The sequence below is a fragment of the Rhamphochromis longiceps genome, linkage group LG2, assembly GCF_057381845.1.
Source record: "Rhamphochromis longiceps isolate RC_006_pf linkage group LG2, R_longiceps_female_GT1.1, whole genome shotgun sequence".
NCBI classification, from domain to species: Eukaryota; Metazoa; Chordata; class Actinopteri; order Cichliformes; family Cichlidae; genus Rhamphochromis; species Rhamphochromis longiceps.
Genome location: NC_140558.1, coordinates 7,481,449 through 7,503,168, shown reverse-complemented (window position 1 = coordinate 7,503,168; position 21,720 = coordinate 7,481,449). Strand labels below are relative to the sequence as shown.

General features: G+C 37.5%; 1 protein-coding gene across 7 annotated transcripts in view; it reads right to left on the bottom strand.

Moving 5' to 3' along the window:
• Positions 1–21,720, bottom strand: part of prom1a (prominin 1a) — a 91,516-nt gene that overhangs the window by 37,712 nt on the left and 32,084 nt on the right. For 5 of the 7 annotated variants that reach the window (XM_085416303.1, XM_085416312.1, XM_085416338.1 and 2 more), the window contains exons 2-4: positions 17,927–17,985; positions 17,389–17,415; positions 12,237–12,442 (exon numbers count right to left, since the gene is read on the bottom strand). In XM_085416303.1, the coding sequence (XP_085272429.1) occupies positions 12,237–12,442; positions 17,389–17,415; positions 17,927–17,985 (292 nt within the window). The remainder of the gene's footprint in view (positions 1–12,236; positions 12,443–17,388; positions 17,416–17,926; positions 17,986–21,720) is intronic. The other 2 variants (XM_085416330.1, XM_085416357.1) reach the window with 1 other exon arrangement.

The following is a 21,720-nucleotide window of genomic DNA, read 5'->3' as shown; positions in this document are numbered from 1 at the left end:
CTGGTTTTCTCTGAAGTTAGAGGTCAGCTGAATCACACTGATTTGCTTTGATCGTGCCATCCTCAGTTATTTAGCGAGTTCATCCCTAGTAAAATAATGTTAGTTTGAGGTTTAGCGTCCACTGAATGTGAGAAGAATTCAAAGTCATTCAGTGTTTTCACACAAAATCATCATTAATCCCCTTTCAGATGAAATGCAGTGCAGTTTGTAGGAATTGGCAAAGAAAATTAAAGTATTGACAAACAAAATTACAACTCTAGTGTCTATCAAATATCAAATACAGGTGCAGGTAATTGTGTGGATATCATTGCTTTCATGCTACTGTTCTAATGCAACCATCAGTGGCTTGGTGCTTAACAAAGCACACAGGTCTTGGTTTGAATCTGCGGCCACAAACTTCAGCGTGAAGTTTGTGTGTCCTCCTTCCGTCTGTGGATTCTGGCTTCCTCTCACACTCCAATGATATGCATGCTAGGTTAACTGGTCAGTCTAACTTGGCTGGAGGTGTGCATGTGAGTGTGGATGTTTGTTTTTCTCTGTGTGTTAGCCATGGGATGACTCTTTTCCTATCCAGGTGGCATTTAACCACTGGGATGAGCTCCAGTTTTAAGGGATGGGATGAGTTTGTACACTGCTAGTAAAGATGGCCCTTTGTACATATGCTGTATTATCCTGTGAGTTCTTGTACGTTTCAAAAATCAAATGGTTAATGTTCTGCTGATTACGTTGATGACCTTTTTCTTGTTCTTCCCTCCCAAGCTTCTAATAATTTGACATTGTTAATATTGTTAAGCTGCTATCATCAGAACCCTTGTTTCTACACTAAACGAAACTACAAAAAAACTACTAAAAAGCAGTTTATTCTATTTGCACTGTTTCTTCACCACTCACCTTTCTTCACTTTCTATTATGAATCACTTTACATTTAATCATTAGTTACTATTAATAGGGGTCGTCTGATTGTTGGGGTTTTCAATATATTATTGTAGGATCTTTATCTTACACTATAGATACCCTGGAGGTGACTGTTGTTGTGGTTTGGTGCTATCAAAATAAAATTGAATTGAATTGTATTATATCTGAGTAACACTCCCAATATAGCCCCCAAAATACTATTTGTTCTTTTATAACCACAAAGCTCTCATACAGTGGCTCATTACTAGTGAGCCTGGTTAGTATAAAGTTGCCAGCCTTCATTTTGCTGGGGTACACCCTGATGACCACAAAGTGACACAAAGACATGTATGACAGATCCATCTCCCAGAAATGCTGATATTTCTGGGTTATACCTCCTACTCGTAAAGCCATCACAGATCCCTGCAGCTTTGCCTTCTCCTATCTTTTCTCTCCTGTGTAACAATGTGCCATATCATCACTACTGTAACATAAATGTCTCCTATAAATTTGAAAGAAAGCCCGGCCTAGCTAGGAAAGTCAGTTAGCTTCACAATATTGAATTCTTCTAAATCGTGTGTTGATTTGTAAGGTGTACACTACAAGAATCCACGACCATTAGCATCCCAGGGTGAGAGGAAAAATTCAATTAGTAAAAAATAAGGCGGATTTCAGCTATAAATGCAAAATGAGGGAAAATTTGAATGATTAGTATGAATGAGGTCTCTCCAGGGGATGTGATAAATTATGGGATGCACTGCAAATTCTGAGAACAACCCCTCCAGTTAATTAGCTTGGCTGTGGCATGTGTAAAGCTGCCATTGTTTGGTGTTTGTGTGCTGTGAACAGGAGATGATAACTTTTTTTTAGTTTATTAATAAAAAAAAAAAAAAAAACTTTAAACAGAGACAATTCAAGAGAAAATAAGGATAAGGCTTAAGGGCCAATCAACGTAAAAGAAGAGCGCAAATACATATTTATGAATCAGAAACATAATTCTCAGTTGCAGCCTGAGAAATTACACAGACTGAAAAGCTGTATATACAAAAATAGCCAGAGGTAAGTGGTTAAAAGCTTTTTGATAACAGTGATTTTTTAATGGGTGGAGTTCAATGAAAATCAAAGCATTAGATGTCCAAAACAATTATTTACTTTTTTATTCATTTATTTACTTATTTTTTTGATGAGAGACTGTTACACACTGCAATGTATTAAAGTGAGATGTTTCACGCTGTTCGCTTGTGCACATTTTCCCCAACACATTAGGTAACCCACATTTCCATGAGCTATGTGTGATTTTAAGATGCAAAAATAAAATAAAAATCAATGGAGACAGTTGGATAATGCACATAATGCATGTTAGTAAAGAGTAGAAATCCTGTGCAGATCTCACCGATTACCTGCAAGCTTTTGTTCTCTTTCTAGTCTGCAGATCAGAGGGGTGTCCAACTCCAGTCCTCGAGAGCTACTGTCCTGCAGCTTTTAGGTGCATCCCTACTCCAACACAGCTGAATCAAATGGTTGGACGACCTCTTCAGCATGCCATCAAGTTTGCCAAAGGCCTGATAACAAGCCATTCATTTGACTCAGGTGTGCTGGAACAAGGATGCGTCTAAAAGCTGCAGGACAGTAGGTATGTCCCAATTCATAGGCTGCACCCTTGAAATTGAAGGCCGAGTACGTCACAGCCAGGCAACGAAGGCTGCTCCAATTGCGGCCTTCATTTCATTCAGCTCTCAAGGGCTGGAGTTGGACACACCTGCGGTAGATTATGACATGCCCACAGATTGCACTTAAGTTCACACTTCAGGTACATTTTTGTTCTTGTTGATGGTTTTAAATTCTCAGGATATCTACCTTATTTTATTATCATTTTAGATTTTCGAATTTTGTTCGACTCAACACTAAATATAGAATGGAGTACAAGAAAAAGGACTGGAAGCCTAGCAAAAACCACCTGTATGGCATTTTTTCATCATTATCATCAACAACAAAACAACAGCGACAACTACTACTACTACTGCCTAATGCATAATGCTATATATAATGCTATACATTATACTGTAACTATACTCTCCAATATATACAACAATAATCCTGGCTATTGCTGGAAAAGAACGGAGCATCAGGATGGGTTAGTTTCTTCATTCTGTGCATATAATCTCAGTCAATCATACTGAAATAATTACTTTGCTTTACTGTACTTTTAATTTTATTTTTAACATCAAAATGTGTTTTTTGGGCTCTCCTTTCACACTAGAATCCTGTTACTTTTGCTGCTACTACTCCAAATCCCCTAGAGGCTTTTAAGTAAAATGTAATTTTATATTTTGCTAGTGTAACAGCACCCTAATGCCGCTCTGCACTGAAAATAAATTACCTCCCAGTAGCCTGACATTTAGTGAACAAGTGACATCTTCATAGTTGTAGCTTCTTTCGTGAAAGAGTTGATGCTCATCACACTATTAATGAGCCCCTAAAAATAGTCCTGCATGTGATTTCTCCCCAGGGAGGCTGTTAACTGAGCAATGTGTGGGTTACAGAAGGTGCAGGATTGAGGTAAAAGTTTACTTGGCTACTTGTGTTTATACGTAGCTAATTGTGTGCTAGTTTTTTTATGTGACAGAATGCAAGAATATGTTTGATCTGTTATCAGCAAGTGAGTGGTTTATAATAAATTCAATGAAAAATACTTTTGCAGGTAGATAGATGGATGGATATTGGTTTTTCTGTTTGATCAAAAGGACCTTATACAAGAACTCTTCACAACCACGTGCAATTATTTTGTACAGAACACAGCACATCTGTGAGACAAACTTCAAGGCTTTTTGAAAATCTCACCATTTACCAAACCTCTCAAAGAAAAAACCCAGACAAATTTATTTTAATTTGTTGTGTTTATTTTTAGTATGTATATTGATCAATTTTTATTTTGTTTGCTATTCTATAGACCTATTTTGCCTCATTTTATGAAGCAACGTTACTTTGAGCTATTTAGTTTTATATTATTGATTTTTTTTGTGATTTCTCATTATTGTAGTAAGCATTTACCTCTCAATATAAACCACATTGAGGTAACTAATATATATATATATATATATATATATATATATATATATATATATATATATATATATATATATATATATATATATATATATATATATATATATATATATATATCTGAATTCGATTCAATAAAACATTAGAATTCTCCAGTTTTTGGGATGAAAGTCACATCTCACAGATTCAATCAGTGATGGAACTTAGGGTCATTGGGTATTTCAGGTCCAGCAGGAACTGTTCATGGTTCCATACTCTGGATGCAAAGCCACCCAGTAGCCTTCTCTGTGACTTCAGATGCTCCATTGCTAAATGATTGCCCTGCAAATCCTGTTCTCTTCTCATTGCAATTTTAATTTCAACATGATCAATTAGTTGGTGGATTTGAATACGATGATCATATCTGGCTGCAGCCATGATGGTGTTATTTGGGCTGCAAAATTCAGCTGCTTGCCAAGGTCCCCTTCCATATGCCAGCTGTTGGAGGCAGTGAGGAGCCCAGCATTTGTTTAGCTTGTGGGTCAGGTTTCTCTCCAGCGCTAACAATGGCAATGGTCTTTGCCTGACGGTGGCCTCTGATGCCTTTAAAGGCTACGGTCCTCGATAAGGACTTAGTTATAGTGTCAGTGATAGAGCCAATGTCCAAAGGTTTTTAAAGCGTTCTGCAAAACAGGTTACATGTGTCGAAACAAATTAACTTACGCAAAATGAGCTGTGATTGCCAATGGTCAGTCTTCTACATTTGTGCATTATATTATATTATATTATATTATATTATATTATATTATATTATGATTTCACAAAACATCAGCCTTGTAGAAACATTTAGCTGATTAAAACGTTGAAATTAGACTGCCATCTTCAGTTTTGTCTTTCAGCTGGTGGAGATATGGATGTAAACAAAGTAGTCATTGTGCACAACACTGTCAAAGATTGTATATGTATTAAAAGATGGAGCACTCTGTAACAACACTGTAATAAACAGTTTCCGCAGGCCTTGAAAATGCACAAAGATTTTCTTACTGATCCAATCATGTCTGCAGTTAATCTCTCATTTAAACTTTCATTCACTTTTTTTTTATAAATAAAACTTTAAAAAAGATCAGCTTTAAGCTCCAATTCAGTACTTTCAGTACTCCGATCAAGTTACACATTGTTAGAAGATAAAATGTGCTAAAGGAAGCATACGCAATAACTTTCCATTCCATTTTAATGAGCTGTGAGAATTTCAGTGGGAGGAATTATATTTTACAAATAACTAAAGGAACATGCTGGTATACTGACAAGTTTGTACTTTTATTTCACACACTTTCCCCTCATTATGTGAGAGGAGATAATACTACGGTTGAAGTCTTTTGCTAGGAATGTCAAGGGTTTTAAGGGTTTAAAAGCTCCGAAGTCAAAAAGTTAATCTTATGCGTTGCATTTCTAGATTAATGTATGTAGTATTGCAGAAGTAATTATTTTGACTGTGGCTGCTGAGCTCCTGGTGATGTCCCTTCTGTGTGTTGTGCTCCAACAACTTAAGAATTAATTGGGTCACTTTATTAATAATTCAGCAGGATCCAGTGCTATAACTCACACACCACATAAACAGAAGTGGAACTTGTGTTCACTTTGTTTTAAACTAAACTAAACTGACCCATTAAAATAAAAGCAACTACTTTTTGTGTTTAGCCTTAGTTATAAAAGAAAACACACACACACACACACACACACACACACACACACACACACACACACACACACACACACACTAGAACAGAGCTAAGCCGAACACAGAGACCAGTCTTTGCATTCCTTCACTCCTACTTTGGCCAGAAAACTGTCTGATACACTGGAACTTTTATGAGCTTTGCTTTTTTTGTTTATGATTGTGGCGTGTATTATCATTCTGCGCTTGGGATGCCCATTTATAGATATCCCAGACATCAGATAGCTCATTTACAGACAAACCCTTCAAATCTAATCTGGGTGCCTGAGATTTAAAATTCAGCTTGCTGAATGCTCAGTTCACTGTCGCCTGTATTATCATTAATAAGACCCCATATAATTAGCATGGATTACTAAGTCCATAATATTAGGACTTTTTGTGTTAATAATATTGGACACCCAGCAACTGAAATAGACTGCTGAAGCCCATACTGGATAACAGCATGGGGCAAGGGTCTTCCACTTGGTCAGAACAGAAGCAAAGATCTTATGTCTGTCATTTTCTTATTATAAATCCATGCGGGTGTTGTGCAGAATCAGAGCTGATTAGTAGAAACTGAAATAACTCCTGCTGTTCTTTTAATAAAACAGAGTGGGAATATACAATAGCTGGCAGATATAACAAAACATGCTGTTTAGCATACAGTACACATGTGAGCTACGATATATTAATGGCACAGTGCTGAATGGCTAATGCGTTGCAAAATTACCCCAGCGGTGGCAATCACATTCACAAAAGAAGCATGAGGACACAAACATTGACAATTAGCCCTTTTCATATAAGCAGGAGTTAAACATTTATCTTACCAATTTGCTACTGACATGATACAATCTCTCTTTATTTTAGGTTAGAGATATTATAAAATAAACACTAACCATAAAGAAGCAAACTCAAAGAGCCCAGATATCCCCAAATGATAAGGATCCAATCATATTAAAAAACATATTAATCAAAAACACCACACACACAAAGGAATTATGTAATATAATCTCACTGTGATGCTAATTCAAACTCTGTAGCACACCCTGATATTATTAAACAACTGATGTCCCTTCCTTCCCCAAGTAAGTCTCCATTAAGGCATCCTTCCACTAAGATGACATTGCACCTCGACCGCAGGTTGTTTAAAAGAGGAAAGGTGAAATTTGTCAGCCCTTGGTTCCCCCCAGACTGCCCTGAGCCCCAAGCAGTTGTGTATATATATATTCAAAAGCTGATGGGGTGACTACATTAAAAAAAGAAAGAAAAGAAGAATCAATAATAATAATAATAATAATAATAATAATAATAATAATGACAACCAATTATCCAGACCTGCAAGTTTCCCAAAACTTGGCCAGGTAGAATTTTTTTGGACAGATGGACAAAAACCTGAATGATCAAACATAATATCTGTGTGAAAGGTATTAATGCATATTCATTATTTCTAAAGGTTTAATCTCACTGTAAACTGAGTTGGATTCTAACTTACTCACTGTGAGTTTTCCATGTTTCTTTTGTTTGCTTTGCTTGTGTCTTTTCCTGCTATGTACCCAAATTTAAAGCCCTATGAGAAATCAGTTTAACGTGCTTACACGCCACAGTAATTATCAATTTCTCAAGGCCTGTTTAATACATCATTTTATGCTTAATTAGATTTCAATATTCCTTCACCTAAATTAACCTGGTGAATGTGTTAATAGTTCAGCTCCACTAATTGGCAAATTGCTGTAATATGTTTCTGATTAAATTATGAGTATGTCCACAAATGTAATTAATCATTCTCATCATGTTTGTTCCCACAAAGCCAATCCAGTGTCTCTGCCTGTAAGATACAACATTAAAAGTCAGTGATGAACATCTGCTTTGTGTTTGGCAGAGTTTAGCACACAATGACAACAATCCTGCCTGCTTTTACTTGGGCAGTACATTTGTAGCCGGAGCAGAAGTGCATGCATTTTCAGCATGACTGGCATCCGTGTGAATCAAACCCCATAGCCCTACAGCGCTACTCTAACCCAGTGAACATTACTCATTCACGTTTACAACTGCAGCTCATTGGCAGCTCCTCTGGGATTTGAAATTTTCTCATTAGCTTTCTTGTTACAGATTTTTTTCTTCCCATTTCTACCTGGTTCACCGATTTGCTTTGTTTGTTTTGCTTTTTTTGCCTCCTTTATTTGCCACAGTGGATCCAGGAATGCTCAGTCTGTCGCACATACGCCAGAAACCTTGGCTACATATATACAATTCGCTCATTCAGGAGGAAGTCTTCACCACACACTTCACCGGGTAAAACTGGTAAACTGCTTGTTAACCCCTATCAGATAATCATAGGAAAGTAAGCCAAAACATTTAGATGTACACATGATGAGGTTCATACTGAAGATTGAACTGAGTATGGGAATGGGAAGAAAGATTATTTGCGTGACTCTGAATGTGGCATGTTTGTTGGCGCCAGATGGCCAGGTCTGTTTTTTTCACAAGCTGCTGATCTACTGGGATTTTCCCCATACAACCATCGCTGCCCTCCACAAACGGCCTCCACAGACACCAGGTCTCTCTCTAATAGAGCACTTCTGAGAAGTGGTGAAACAGCACATTCAGTTCATGGATTGGCAGGGAACAAATCTCCAGCAACTGCAAAATGCCAAAATTATTCCGATTCCTATTAATGTTTTTGGCATCTTGTGGAACCTGTGTTCTGCAAGTGAACAATGTTCCAACAAGGAACACCTCATGGAGACACTGGTGTATGTATATATTGCACATCAATCACAATTACAAGTTAAAATATAGCACTTGTAGCTGGTTTTAAACCCAAAACCATAACTAGCTTTGCATGTCTACAGGTTGCCATAGTGATCTAGCCAGGTAAAATTTGAGGCGCCTGCCTTTTGTCAGCCACCTGTCAATGTTTCCTTTTTGCTCCCTTAGATGACTGTTGTTTCTTTTAAATGTATTCTTTTGTATAATTTTACTCTGAGGTTTTTATTTTATTGATTTTTGATAGATTTTTTTATATTATGATTATTACATTTTTGCTTTGCTTTTCAGTGTATTCATGTTTCTGTTTATGTGGGCTTTGTATTTATATTTTTAGGGACTTGAACTGTTAATATGTTTTCCTCGGCTGGAAAGCACCTCAGGGCAACTCCTGTTGTTTTTACATGTGCTAGATAAATAACAGTGACTTGACCTGACTGCAGAGGCCCCACTGCACAACCTACAGGACCGAAATAATCAGCTGCCAACGTCCCAGTGCGAAACACCACAGGACACCCTTCTGTGTTTAGGCAGGTGGTGTACAATAGCAAAAATCTGACTGATACCAAATTCTCCTGACTCACTTTTTTACCATTCTGTTTTTATTTCTTAATTCAGGTTGCCTTCACATTTGGCATGGCCATTATTTAGAGGCAACTATGACTGCTTTCCACTCTGTAATTAGGATAAGGGTATGGGATTTACCTTTTCAGTAAGGGCATGTTATCTAAACTCAGGAAAGTGTAGTGTCTTCAGGCAACAGTCAAAGGCTTGTTTGACATTTCTGGCAGAGTTGATAAGCCCTTAAGCCTATATGGCAGGCTGGATTGTGACAATGTTATCTGTGTGCTTGGGTGTATCTCCAGTAACAGCAGCTTGGTAGCCATCCCAACACTGAAATCCACTTTGCATCACTCGGTTTTTATAAATAAAGACACAATCCTTCATAAGATCTTGTATATTGAGAGATTAAAACCTTGCTGAGTTAACTGACAGCAAAGCAAGGTAGTAAGAGATTACATCTCTGTCTATACTACTTAGATATGAAGGGATGACTGGAAAGTGCTGCGAAAACTTCCCTACAATGAATGCTTAGCATCAAATATGAGTTGACATAATGCATAATAAAGAGTTACTTGCACTATATTATCTCACAGTGCAACAGAAGGTGATGCCCAGGTTCTGTAGCCATCATTTAGCTGTGTTTATATCTCATTTGTGGTCATTTCGATGTTCTCACCCTTACCTGGGAGTCTTTCCCCTCTCTTAATCCGATTTTAACACTTCTTGGAAAATAAATGTCACCCCCGCCACTTTTCTGTGCCTGGCTGTCAGCTTTTTAGTGGCAGTAAAAAGCAGTCTTGGCCTGGGCTTGGAACTCATCCCTCTCAAGCCTGTAATTGCTTCATTAGAGCCTCTGCTGCATCTCTGCCTGGTAGCTCGGGAGATTTAATAAGAGCTGTGAGGATGCTCTCAGACTCTTCTGTCTGTGCTGCTGGGATGTTGCTGGGGAATTTCATATAACTAGGCTTTGTTCCAATGAAGACTGAAAGTCGAGGAACATCAAACAAAGTACACTCCTGGATGCCTTCAGTCTAGCTCAACTGTTGTTTTCCCACATCTTTTGTAGTGTTGCTATATCCCCAGTGGCTATGCTTCTTGTGCTGCTGAGACTGTAAACCAGAATGGAAGGAAGATTAGGTTTCTTGTGGTCCATTTTCTGACAGATGAGACTCATCAAGTTACAGGACAGTCTGATGGGCTCATAAAGAAGAAGTACAGGGTGAATGTAAAGCTTTATTTCATCCATTTTCAACTGAAGGCAGCTGAAAAGACTTTGTATTCCCCTCATGCCATATGTCTGAATGAGAGCATGAATTGTTGTCCGTCTCTGTGTTAACCCAGGAAGAGATTGCTGACCTGTCCAGTGTGTATCCTGCCTCTCGCCCTATGGACAGGCTCCAGCTCTCCTGGATTAGATAAGCGGAAGAAAATGGATGGATGGAAATCTATATTTTTGCCAAATATGTGCCTGGTTACATTATAATCAGTAGTGATTGGTGATGTCCATCAGTCACTGACTGAAAATGATTTTCATCCAAATATTAAAAACAATCCCCACATTTAAAGTTATACTAGCTTGTCTAGTTATTTTTTTAGCCTCTGAAAAACAGGGTACTTTGTATATTGGAATACTTATAGACTTAATTGAATGTCCCACTTTATCTAACACGATTTTCATGTCAGAATTATGCTCTTAATACACATAGAAAATGCTAGCTTACAACGAGGTTACTGTCCTGCATGTACTTCGGGTTTAAGTAACAACACACAAAAAAAAAAAACCTGGGAAACAACAGCAGATAGCTACACTGGCAGATTACTGGCTGCCAGATTAGTATTAGCACGATAAAGCAGCCAGATACACTCACATCCTATCATCTATTTGTAAAAGCATGTGTTTAAACTGACATGCATGCTTATGTGGCATAACAAGCAGAACAATCCCAGTTGCGATCAGCATTGCAGTAATGTGCAGTTCCATTTCCAGAGATTTGCACGTCACGTTGCAGTTGAAGCTAATGAGACTGTCAAAGAAACGGCTAGACAGTATATCTGAGGCCGATTGGTCAGTTTGGTTACGGGGAAAAAAGGGAAAGTGCCGCTAAAGAGAACAGCTCATTCCAAATGAAAAACTAACACTTTAAACTTCGAAAAAGTGAAAGAACTCATATAGCATCTTAAAGCTTTATCACTTGCATTCGTTAAAGCTGAGCTAACAAATCCAATCTAACATTATCAAACTTGGCACATCTCCTGGATAATTGAGAATGCATCAAGACAAACTTGGCACACTTTTAAAGCAGCAAACTAACTCATGTTTACCAAGAGTTTGACTTTAGCCCATAGCTACCTTTTCTATACACTTCTTATATAAAACTTTTCTATCACACCACAGCAAAAAGAGTCAGACTTTAGAGAAACAGATGTGTTTCTGTGTGTGAATATGCAGAATCTGTGGGCAAAAAGGCCCACAGATTTTTGTTTTTGTTTTTTAAAATGATCTGGTCAAAGCAAGTGAACAATGGGGAAAGGAAAACAAAATATATTTTTTGAACTGAAATCTTGAAAATTAAGTCTGCTTTTAAACTCACCGCAGTCCTATTCGAGAAAGCCACTGCTTAAAATGTGCATATAAAAGACAAACAATGACGACTGTGCAGTAATGTGAAAAAAGTTTAACGGTATTATATTCATTACAATGAATACCAAGGAGTACAGGTCTAGGTGAAATTGTGTGTATTGTCAAAAGGTCAGAAGTGTTTACCAGAATTATTGCGGTCAAATTCCAAAGCATATTGCGGCTTTATCTTCGATTTGTAGTATTTTAGATGTGCACTGAGACATTGCCACAAGAGTAAATGAAAGCTTTCAGTCTGGATCCCCAGAAGGTTATAGTGACCAGAGCTTTGAATGAATAAAAGAATGAAGGGTGCTGCCACATGCAATCTACAGTAGGACTCAACTATATATAGCAAACAGCATGGGGGAGGAGGAAAACTGATGACTGTGTGTGTGTGTGTGTGTGTGTGTGTGTGTGTGTGTGTGTGTGTGTGTGTGTGTGTGTGTGTGTGTGTTACTAACATGTGTACACATGTGCATGAGAGTATCGCCGTAAGAAAGAGACAGACATACATCTTGTTTATAACCCCAGTGTATGCATACATGCATGTCTGCATGCAGAATGTGCACGTCTGCTTGCAAACCGATTTCTGAATATTTCACTTATGTGTGTCATTTCTGCATGTGTCATACTCACGTGATGACCAGTGAGGTGGAGAAGAGCAGCGTTCCCAGGAGGCCACGCCGGCAGTCTGCATTCTTCCTCTGGCGTTGGTGCATCTCACCACCACAGTTGTCACAGCAGCGGCACATGCAGAAGAAGAGCCCGGCTATTGGCATCAGAATGGTAAAGAGCAGGCCCACTGCTGCACAAACTAGGAAGCCTATCTCATAGTAGATGGCCTGGGGTCGGGGGAGAGGAGTGAAAGGGAAAAAGAAAATGAGATGCAGAAAGATGGACAAATTATTTATGAATAATAACAACAAAGAGGTGAGTCAGTAAATGAAGAGATGAGGATTGGTTTGGTAGAAGAAGGAGGGGGTGAATGTTTAGGAGTGAGGGAGAAAATGAGGAGAAAGGGATAAATTAATAGCAGAAAACACAAAAAGACGGAAGGATGCACACAAGGAATACAAGGATAAAATGATGAACAAATCTAAAAATATCTGGTAGAATCCCACCGCTGCGAGTTCTCTCTAGTTGTCCAAACAGGATTTGCAGATGAACAAAGACATTGCGTAACACTACTCACTGCAGGAGAATCCTCTCTTTGTTAAATACAGCAAGCTAATTCAATAATTCAACTTCCTGACTGCATTTTTACACAAAACAAATGCCAAAACTAAAACAAAAAATGAGTAGGATGAAGGTTTTTGTCCCTGCACACGATAGTGCAAACTGAAAGTGAAAGGGGAAAATGTGTTGAGACTGTTGCAGAAAGCAATTGTTGGACATTGTTTTTGCAAACATTTTAACCCAACAGCAAAATGCACTGGCAGGATAGTAACAGATGAAGCATGATGGGAAAATACTCAAAGGAGCTTCCCCTGTACAGTAGGCCTGTGGTACAGTTCTTCCCACTATAACGAAGCAAAAAGACAGCATTTCTGATGAAAAACCTGCTTCAATAGGAATGGATTGCAACGCAGTTAACATACTAAAGGGAACGACTTCCTAATCTTTCTTCTTTCAAGAAAAATCAGGCCCCAGAGTGAGATCATTATACCTGTTTCAGTGGAGCTCTGCATTCATTGAAAATAAGGTATATGCCTAAGACCATTATAATTTATTTAAGTTTAGGGAGTCAAACCATGAAGCAAGCGAAATCATTTGTTGGCAGTGGATGATTCTTCTAACTTCCAGGATTCAGGAGAGGATTTTAGTAAGTAATGGTGAGGTGAAGTTCTAAAACAAATAAACAAAAATAATTAAACTTAGGTGGCTGAAACTGAAATTTTACTGTGAAAATTTGTAGCCGGTAATCAGAAAATGTAACCATTTCCTCCGCCTAGCTAAAACTTGCATGCATACTCAATCAGTCAGGTAAGTAAATCCCAAAAGGTTAATCTGTTCATCTGGACATAGCGTTTTCAGTGGGAGAAACGATTCGTCACTCATCCAAGTCACTTCTTCAGTTTCATAAAACAACCTTACAAACTTCAGGAAGATTCTAACGAATGTGTCCATCTTTATTAGACCGAAATACTCATCTTATATCAACTTCATTAACTTCTTAGCATAAGACAACACAACAAGAAGTTTTAAGTTCTGCACCTGAAAGAAACAAAAAACGGACCTGGTTTAAATTTGTCTCTGCATTGCTCTGTTTGTGGTGCTCCTGCTACATTTGAATTGCTCCTAGGAAGTCCTGCTCTGACCCCTTGCAGGTGCACAAATTTTATACCCCAGAGGTCAAACTTGAGCTCTGTGGCAAAGCCTGTGGCCTCCAAGCATAACAAAGCACTCTCATCAGTAGCATCATATCAAGAGTGCAAGCATGAGCATGCAGATATTTTTTAAATATATTTTTAATATATTTATGGGTCTATATGTGGTGAATTCATCCCCTAGGGTCAGACTGTCAAAACTGTGAGAAGGCACATTCTCCTTCACCACTCAGTATTTTCCCGAGTCAGTTCCTGCAACTTTAAAATGAAATGCATGTTAAAGGATCACTGTTGTGACACAGTGGAGGAGATTTTGCATTCGCTGTAGATGTGCACCTCCACAGCACAAGGGCAAGCCTGGAGACGGTGCTTTCTATTACTGTATTTACTGGAATTAGAACCCTTTCAACATCACCTATGAAATCTGCACATCATTTGTCAATGACGGCCTAAATAATCCTTAACTTTCAATATTCAATATGACAAGCTTCTTTAGCAAATTCTTTCTGATATACTGAGAGTTAAAATGCTGCTGTTGGCAGCTTCTCACTTGCTCTTCTTGTCATGTGCCACAGTGCTCCTACTTAATCTGCCCCTACCTAAACTGCACGCAGCATAAGCTCTGGAAATTGTCAAAATTAAATAGGGGATTGGTAATTCCCACACCATATGTAACTTGTCACAATGATGTTCAATAGCTTCTCGTTATGAAAGGATCAAAGCAGCACTGCTATCACTGCTTTGAATAGAGGAACTGCTCTCCCAGCTGATTTTTACTAATCTTAATCGCCCTCACAAGTCAGTGACCTGCCTCCTTCAGGGACTCCTTCATTGGCTTTTGGCTAAAAGGTAGGGTAGAAATAGATTCTGAATAAGACTGAGAGGAACAGTCTTCTGGTTCATTTTTAAATCTTTACGCAAACATGGAAAACTCGAGTAAAGATAATAACCCACAGTCCTGTCGCTAATGTTTGGAGGAGTGAAGGCTCCAGCTGTGTGACTACATTAATTTCTAAGACATCAAAAAAGTCTCTTAATCGCTTTCTTTATGACCTTAAAAATATAGACTGCAGAGTCCAAAGAGAAAAAGGGAAATCAGAGATTCTGAAAATGCTGTGAGGCAAAAACTAAAGGAAAGACTGTGTGTCTGCGTGGGTGTGTGCACATATGTGTATGTGTATCATCTAAAGGCACCAATGTCAGCACAGTTGTTGAGGACACTGTGCAAACTGTAGTGCTTGCATTGTCATTCTCCTTCTGGGCTCTGCTTGTTATTGGGTGAATCTTCAGCAAAAAAAAAAAAAAAAAAGGTCAAAAATGTGCCGTTTTTTTTCCACCGCCACTCTTAAAGGGCCTCCAGCCCTTACTATTTTGGGACTATAGCTTTGTCTTGGCAAGTGCCCAAAAGAAGAAGGTGACCTTCCAATAAGAACAAACTGGATGATGGGTTGGCAGCATGTCTGAAGAGTGAAGATGTGAATTTCTTTAACATGAAACAGATTTAATGCCAGCAGCAGCCATGAGGCATGCTGAAGCATCCTCAAGCAAGAAGCCGTTTCCTTGATTCATTAACAGTTAACTTAATGCCCAATAAGAGCTCAGCCTACTTCTCTGCTCTGTTTTTCTGGGATTCTGTATGTTTACTATTAGAGTGGATAGATCTAAAATGGCCATGTTTATTTATTTATTTATTAACCTTTATTTAACCAGGAAGATCCCATTGAGATTAAAAACCTCTTTTTCAAGGGAGACCTGGCCAAGATAGGCAGCAGCAGATGTCTCACAGTTACAGAAATTACTCAAACACAGGCAGCAACAACACACATGCAACAATGAGGCCATGTGAGGCCATATGAAGCCCCACTCACCTATTCAAATCAACACAAAGCTTAAGAAGAGCAGCCTATTTTAAGAAAGCTTTGTTTAATACAGGGGAACTGAGATAAAATGAATAACTGTAGCACGGTTGAATGAAGAGGTAAAAGTGTACGATTTGAAGAATTTTGTCAAACTGATTTTTAAGTAGGTGTATAGCACCCACTAACACAGAAAATACCCTATAAAGTCATGAACATACATTTATGTATAAGTACTCTTTAACATCATATACTTGCAGGAAAACATGTAAATACACACACTCTCAAACACACGGTTGGACAATTTAAATCCACCGTAAGCAAACTTTGGTTAAAACTAAGACTACCGTACACACTGCCAGCTGTGATTTTGCATTAAATAGTCTTTTAAAGCCTGATGATTGATTTGCTTTGCATTTGTCTATGAGGGCTATGAAAGGCTGTTCTTAAAAAAATAAATATTAAAAAACAAAACAAAAACTGCAATGCATTGGGCCTGATGTGATAAGCAATTTCCCCAATATGAGGAAGAATTTATTTTACAAAATGTTCAAGGTAGCAGGCATGACACTGGATAATATCATGCTGGGACAGAGTCTATTCTGCTTTGCTCTTCCAATAAAAGTTTGAAATCACTGCCTTTTACAGGCAGGCTACAAGCACAAATTCAAACCATTTAAAAGCTCTGCTGTAGAATCACAGTAAAAATCACTGTTACAGTTTGTTGACCTGTGAGGTAGTCCGGCCTGTTTATGCTGATATAGAAAAGATTTTTAAACCAGGGAAAATGCTGCACTTAATGCATACTACAAGTCCAGGTCCAGAGTTCTGCCACCATCAGGATCCCAAACATAATGTATCTGTTGTGTTACATGTGGCTTTTACATGCTGTGTTTTTAAGTGGATGTCAAAGTAAATACAGCTGAGATGCTGACTAGTGAATACAGAGATATTCACCATGAGCACTGAACACTGTTTATGCACTGATATAATGAACATAAGTATAATATCCTTGTTAATCATTATAATAATAAAAACTAAAGGAGGAGACTACTTTGCAGTTCAAAAAAGTCAAATTTGAGTGACGATGCTTGGATTGATATGGCAGTAAGTGTCCCGTTTTGTGCTACATATTAGCCTCACAGTAGGTCCTCAGGAGCCAGTGGAGAACTATAGGCAATATTTTACCATAACCCCTGTAACACGAAGTTCAAACTAGATGAAATTCAAAGTAGAATTCTCTGACACTTAGTGGTATAAAACATTTTTTCTATGTTTCTCTATCCAGTCATCTCTGTCACTTCCATAAAAGTGAAAAAACAAAACTCTGCACGAGGATGTGCTTCAAAAAGAAAGAGGGGCTACGGTTTAGGTCAAGCTAAAGGGAAGGTTCCAAGGTGGCTGTGAGGTTGATGGGATGGCTGAGAGAAAGTTACAAGGCTGCAAAACTAATCCTGTATATTCCAATTATCAATATGACAAAATAGACAAAATATACAAGATTAATATCTCAGCTATGATTGTGCAGCCTTGATGACTTTCATAGTGGAGAATTATGGGAAGGGGGGGATCGGTTAGACTTTAAGTCCAGTGTGCAGACTTTACCTGAAGGGTCAGCACTATGTTCTCTGGCTGAAGGAGGCCAGATCAGATGAAGAGGGCATGCAGAAGACAAAGGCAATGCAGCATCAAAAAAAAAAAGAGCAAAGCCACAAAGTGAACACATGTGATGAAAGAGAACAACAAAAAGAGAAATTAAAGTCATGCATTTCCATACATAGCACATAAATAAGACTGCAAATTGCACTCTTTATTTAGCTCTCAGGCCTAAAAAAGCCTTTGGTTGTCAAACCTGTTTGCTCCAATGAGCTCAAATGATTTATCTCTCTAAATTTATAGGTTGTGCCAGAAGCAATAACCATTTTTTTCCCCTGGAATGCCGGTAAAAAGATGGCATTGCCTTGGCTAATGAAAGCTATTGACACCTTGTTTTAGAGAAGTCACAGACTACTGCGTTTCTACATTTCTAATGTAATGTATTTCATGAGTTGCTGTTTCCAATCAGTAAAAACATGCAGCAAGGAGGATGAAAGGCACAGAAAAGCAATCATTTCACCACACAAACAAGCACACACTCAGTTACCTTTTGATATTCCGTCTGAATGGCTCCAAACTTGTCCTTTGCCAGTTTGACAATAAGATCTGCAGCGGCATAAAGAAAACAAACACATGAAGAGAACTTTGGTGTTTTCCTGTAATAAAAAATGACATGCATGGAGGATTCTTTTATCCAGCAGATTATATCGCACTCTCATTAAATTGTATGAATTTCTAGCATCCGTGGCAACGTTTTTAAACACATCTGCCTCTGTTACAATTTAGACATTTGATATTACTACAGGATACAACACAAAAACATTACATGTCCCAAATTAGTCCCAAATAAATACAAAAAGTGTTCCATACTCTATACTAGTCTTAATTGGGATTTTTTTAGAGTGGTACACAAACATCTTTATAGTTCATGCTCAATATTACTGTTCAGCATATTGATTGACAGTTTGTTTATAACAGTCTTAGTATTGACACTTTACTTAGGTAGGAACTGGAGTAAACTGTAGACTCTGCACATTTTGAGAAATAATTTATGCCAGGCTGAAGAAGGAAGTTGACATTTTTGACAAGAATGTCAGGAAATCCAGAGCCACACTGTGACACTGCAGCCTCCTCATCCCCAACTCTTGTGCTGACAGTGTGAGGAACTTGTATTTTATTTAGTTGTAGTCTGTCTATATGTTTGGACTCTGTTGTAGCTATTTGTATCCTGATTACTTAAAATACTCTACCTGGTGGATGTCAGTATCACGATTTTGTTAATCAGCAAAACCACCAACATGTCACATTATTGATATTAAATTAGATACCAAAAATCAATCAAATTAAATGTTTCTCTCGATGAATTCTTAGCTAAAAATATGAGTGTGCAACACCCAGCTCACTTTCTATTTTACTGCGTCTTTAAATAATGAACTAATGTTAGTTATTGCTTTAGCACATGCAGCAGTGGAAATAGCAATAACAGTCACGCTATACAAGAATATATATATATATATATATATATATATATATATATATATATATATATATATAAAGTTAACTGAAATGGACTCATTTTCAACTTCAAAAGCAGAGTTTTTCCTTTTACCTTTCCCCAAATAATCTGAGTAACAAAATATCTCTGTACTAAAAAAATATTTGTGAAATGATCTTTTTGGATGATTGTTTTCTTTTCCCACTTTCCCACATTTGTCATCAAACCATTGCAGAACCTACATAACTATAGTTCTATGAAAAGAAATGCTTCTTGGCAAGAAATCTTATCTTATTTCCTTATAAATAGTGCCACATTTATACGGGAACTATATCTGTGAGTATGTAGACCCATGAAAAACTTGCCGAACCTTTCGTTTAATCTACCTCTTTTATTTACAGTGTAATTCTGATGACTTTTGGTAACATTTTAAAAGCCTTAATTAAAGCCATCCATATGTATATAGAGCAATATGAGCCATTTAGATTTTGGTTAGTTTTCATAACTACGTGATTACTTGGTATCGTGTGTATTTTATATACATATATACATAAAACGTAAAATTTATTTATTTTTTACACTTCAACTAATAAAAACAGAGATTGTAACAAGAAATGTGCAAATTTATAACAGATACAACTAATAATCTCAAACATGACTTTCACATATGGAAATACATTCAGGACCAGAATTTCTGACCTCACTTTGCTCTGTTATACTTCTTTAAAGTTGTGATAGCAGTGTAAGTATGTAGACATTTGTGTTTCTGTCTGTATGTATGGTACTGTTCATTTAATTGGTAACTGTTCTGCTAGGCATTTAGTAGAGCCTATAACTTACAGTCAGACAGAATTTAAATATGAAATCTTTAAAGAGATTTAGAAAAGAAAATGTTGTCCACCTACAGATTCTTAAAACTCTGAGGAAGGATATTTGTTATCTTCCAAAAGTAGCCAGGAAAGGAAATGAAAAGGCACCGTTTGTTACAAGAATGGAGATGGGGTATTTCCTGATACAGCTGAGTAGCTAAGATAATTAGGTGTTTTCCCAGCAACAGTGATGCATCAGCAGTAGTTTCAAGGTAGACAGAGCACATAGCTCACTGTGTAAATGTTGAATAATCAGTAACATTGCACACCTTTAGGAAGAGTAAGAGTAGTAAAAAGAATATGCAGGGGGAAAACAAAACAATTTGCTTTGCATTTTGGCTCCAGGCCCTTTCCACGCAAGATTTGTCTTTGCTGTCCACTGAAGAATAGCAGCTTTGTGACACGTATCTAAAGATTCATGTCTTTTTGTTTTGTTCTTAAGAAACTTAAAGTGGTAAAAGTTAAACAATGGTAGACCTGTAGTGACCTTACCAAGAGATAAAACTGTCCTCAAGTGGACCCTTTCCACTATGGATGAAGCCAATTAAATACAGTACAGTTGTATTCAATGTTAGAAAAGGAATTTCATGGGTACATCCTAAACAATTATATCTCCTGTCAAACAGAGCATCTTGGTGTTATCTTTTTTATCTACACCTGGAGCTGGCTGTGACTCATCATGCAATGATGACAGAGACAGCAAGGCTTCTTGGAGGCAAAGGGTTTCCAAAAATAATGATGTCAAAGCCACAGCTTGAGTTTTCTTCTGCAATGCAGTGAATACAAAAAATATCTTATGGAATTGTTGAGAAGAATTACTTTTCATTCTAACAACAGATTGTTAGACATCGTATGCTTGCGTCTTGTTCACAGCCAGATTGGTATTAATGGGAAGTTGCTTTATAATAATCTTTAAACCATATATTATGGCTGTTCAGAAACAGGTTATGTCCAATTGTTCAATTTACAGTTAATTATGATGAACATGAATTTGACTAAGAGGCTTCCATGGGCTTCTTTTTTCACATTCATCTGTCTGGTATACCTACAGGCGTCTGCTGGCTTTTGTATTTGATGCCTTGCAGCAGCAATTACTGTAACTACTGTAATTGAAAAGCTGAGCTTTGTGATATACTTTGTCTGAATTTTTTTCCACCACATTTGGGAAACATAATTCTCTATTACAGGTCGATCGTGTCAGTGTTTCCAGCTTTCAGGGTAGTTCCTACACTCCTGCCAGTCACTATTGTGCATTTTGAGCCGAGGTGTAAAATAATCCAGCCTTCTGGAGGAAAACAAGTACAGTGAGTCAAGCCCAGCTATTATCTTTCCTTGTGCTTATGCACATTTGAAAGAAGCTACTGACCTTTTTATAAGGCGTGTTCCCTTTTATTCAGAGAGGATGAAACCTGTGATGTTATCATTTCAGGTAATAAAATATCTCCAAAACAAGTTTTGTGAGGCCTGTACAGTATGCTAACGTGTAACAGCACAAGAAGCGAAACTTCACTTTTGTTGACTTCAGTCAAAAAGTTGAAATTAAGGAAAAAAAGGGCAAATTATAATAGCAATATTTAATTTTGACTTACATTTTATATCTCAGAATTTGTAAACAGTTAAACAGTTATTCAACTTAATAGCTGGAGACGTTCTTCTGATTAAATTAGGACTGCTACTACATCCATAAATGTTTTAGTTTCCTATTAAAAAGCGACAAAAAAATTAGAATATAGTTCACAAAATTATCATCACGCTGCATTTGACAAATAAATATATAACTATTGAAACTATAAAATTAGGAAAATGTTTTCTGCAACTGTAGAGCAGATTTCAAATAATCATCCCAGCTGTTTAGTGTACAATGATTATCTTTAACACTGAATACTGACAAATCCAATGAATAATACTGATCATCTCATTACAATGCAATATTCTGATAGGTCCGGGCATTCAGGTGGATCTTTTGACATGCACCAT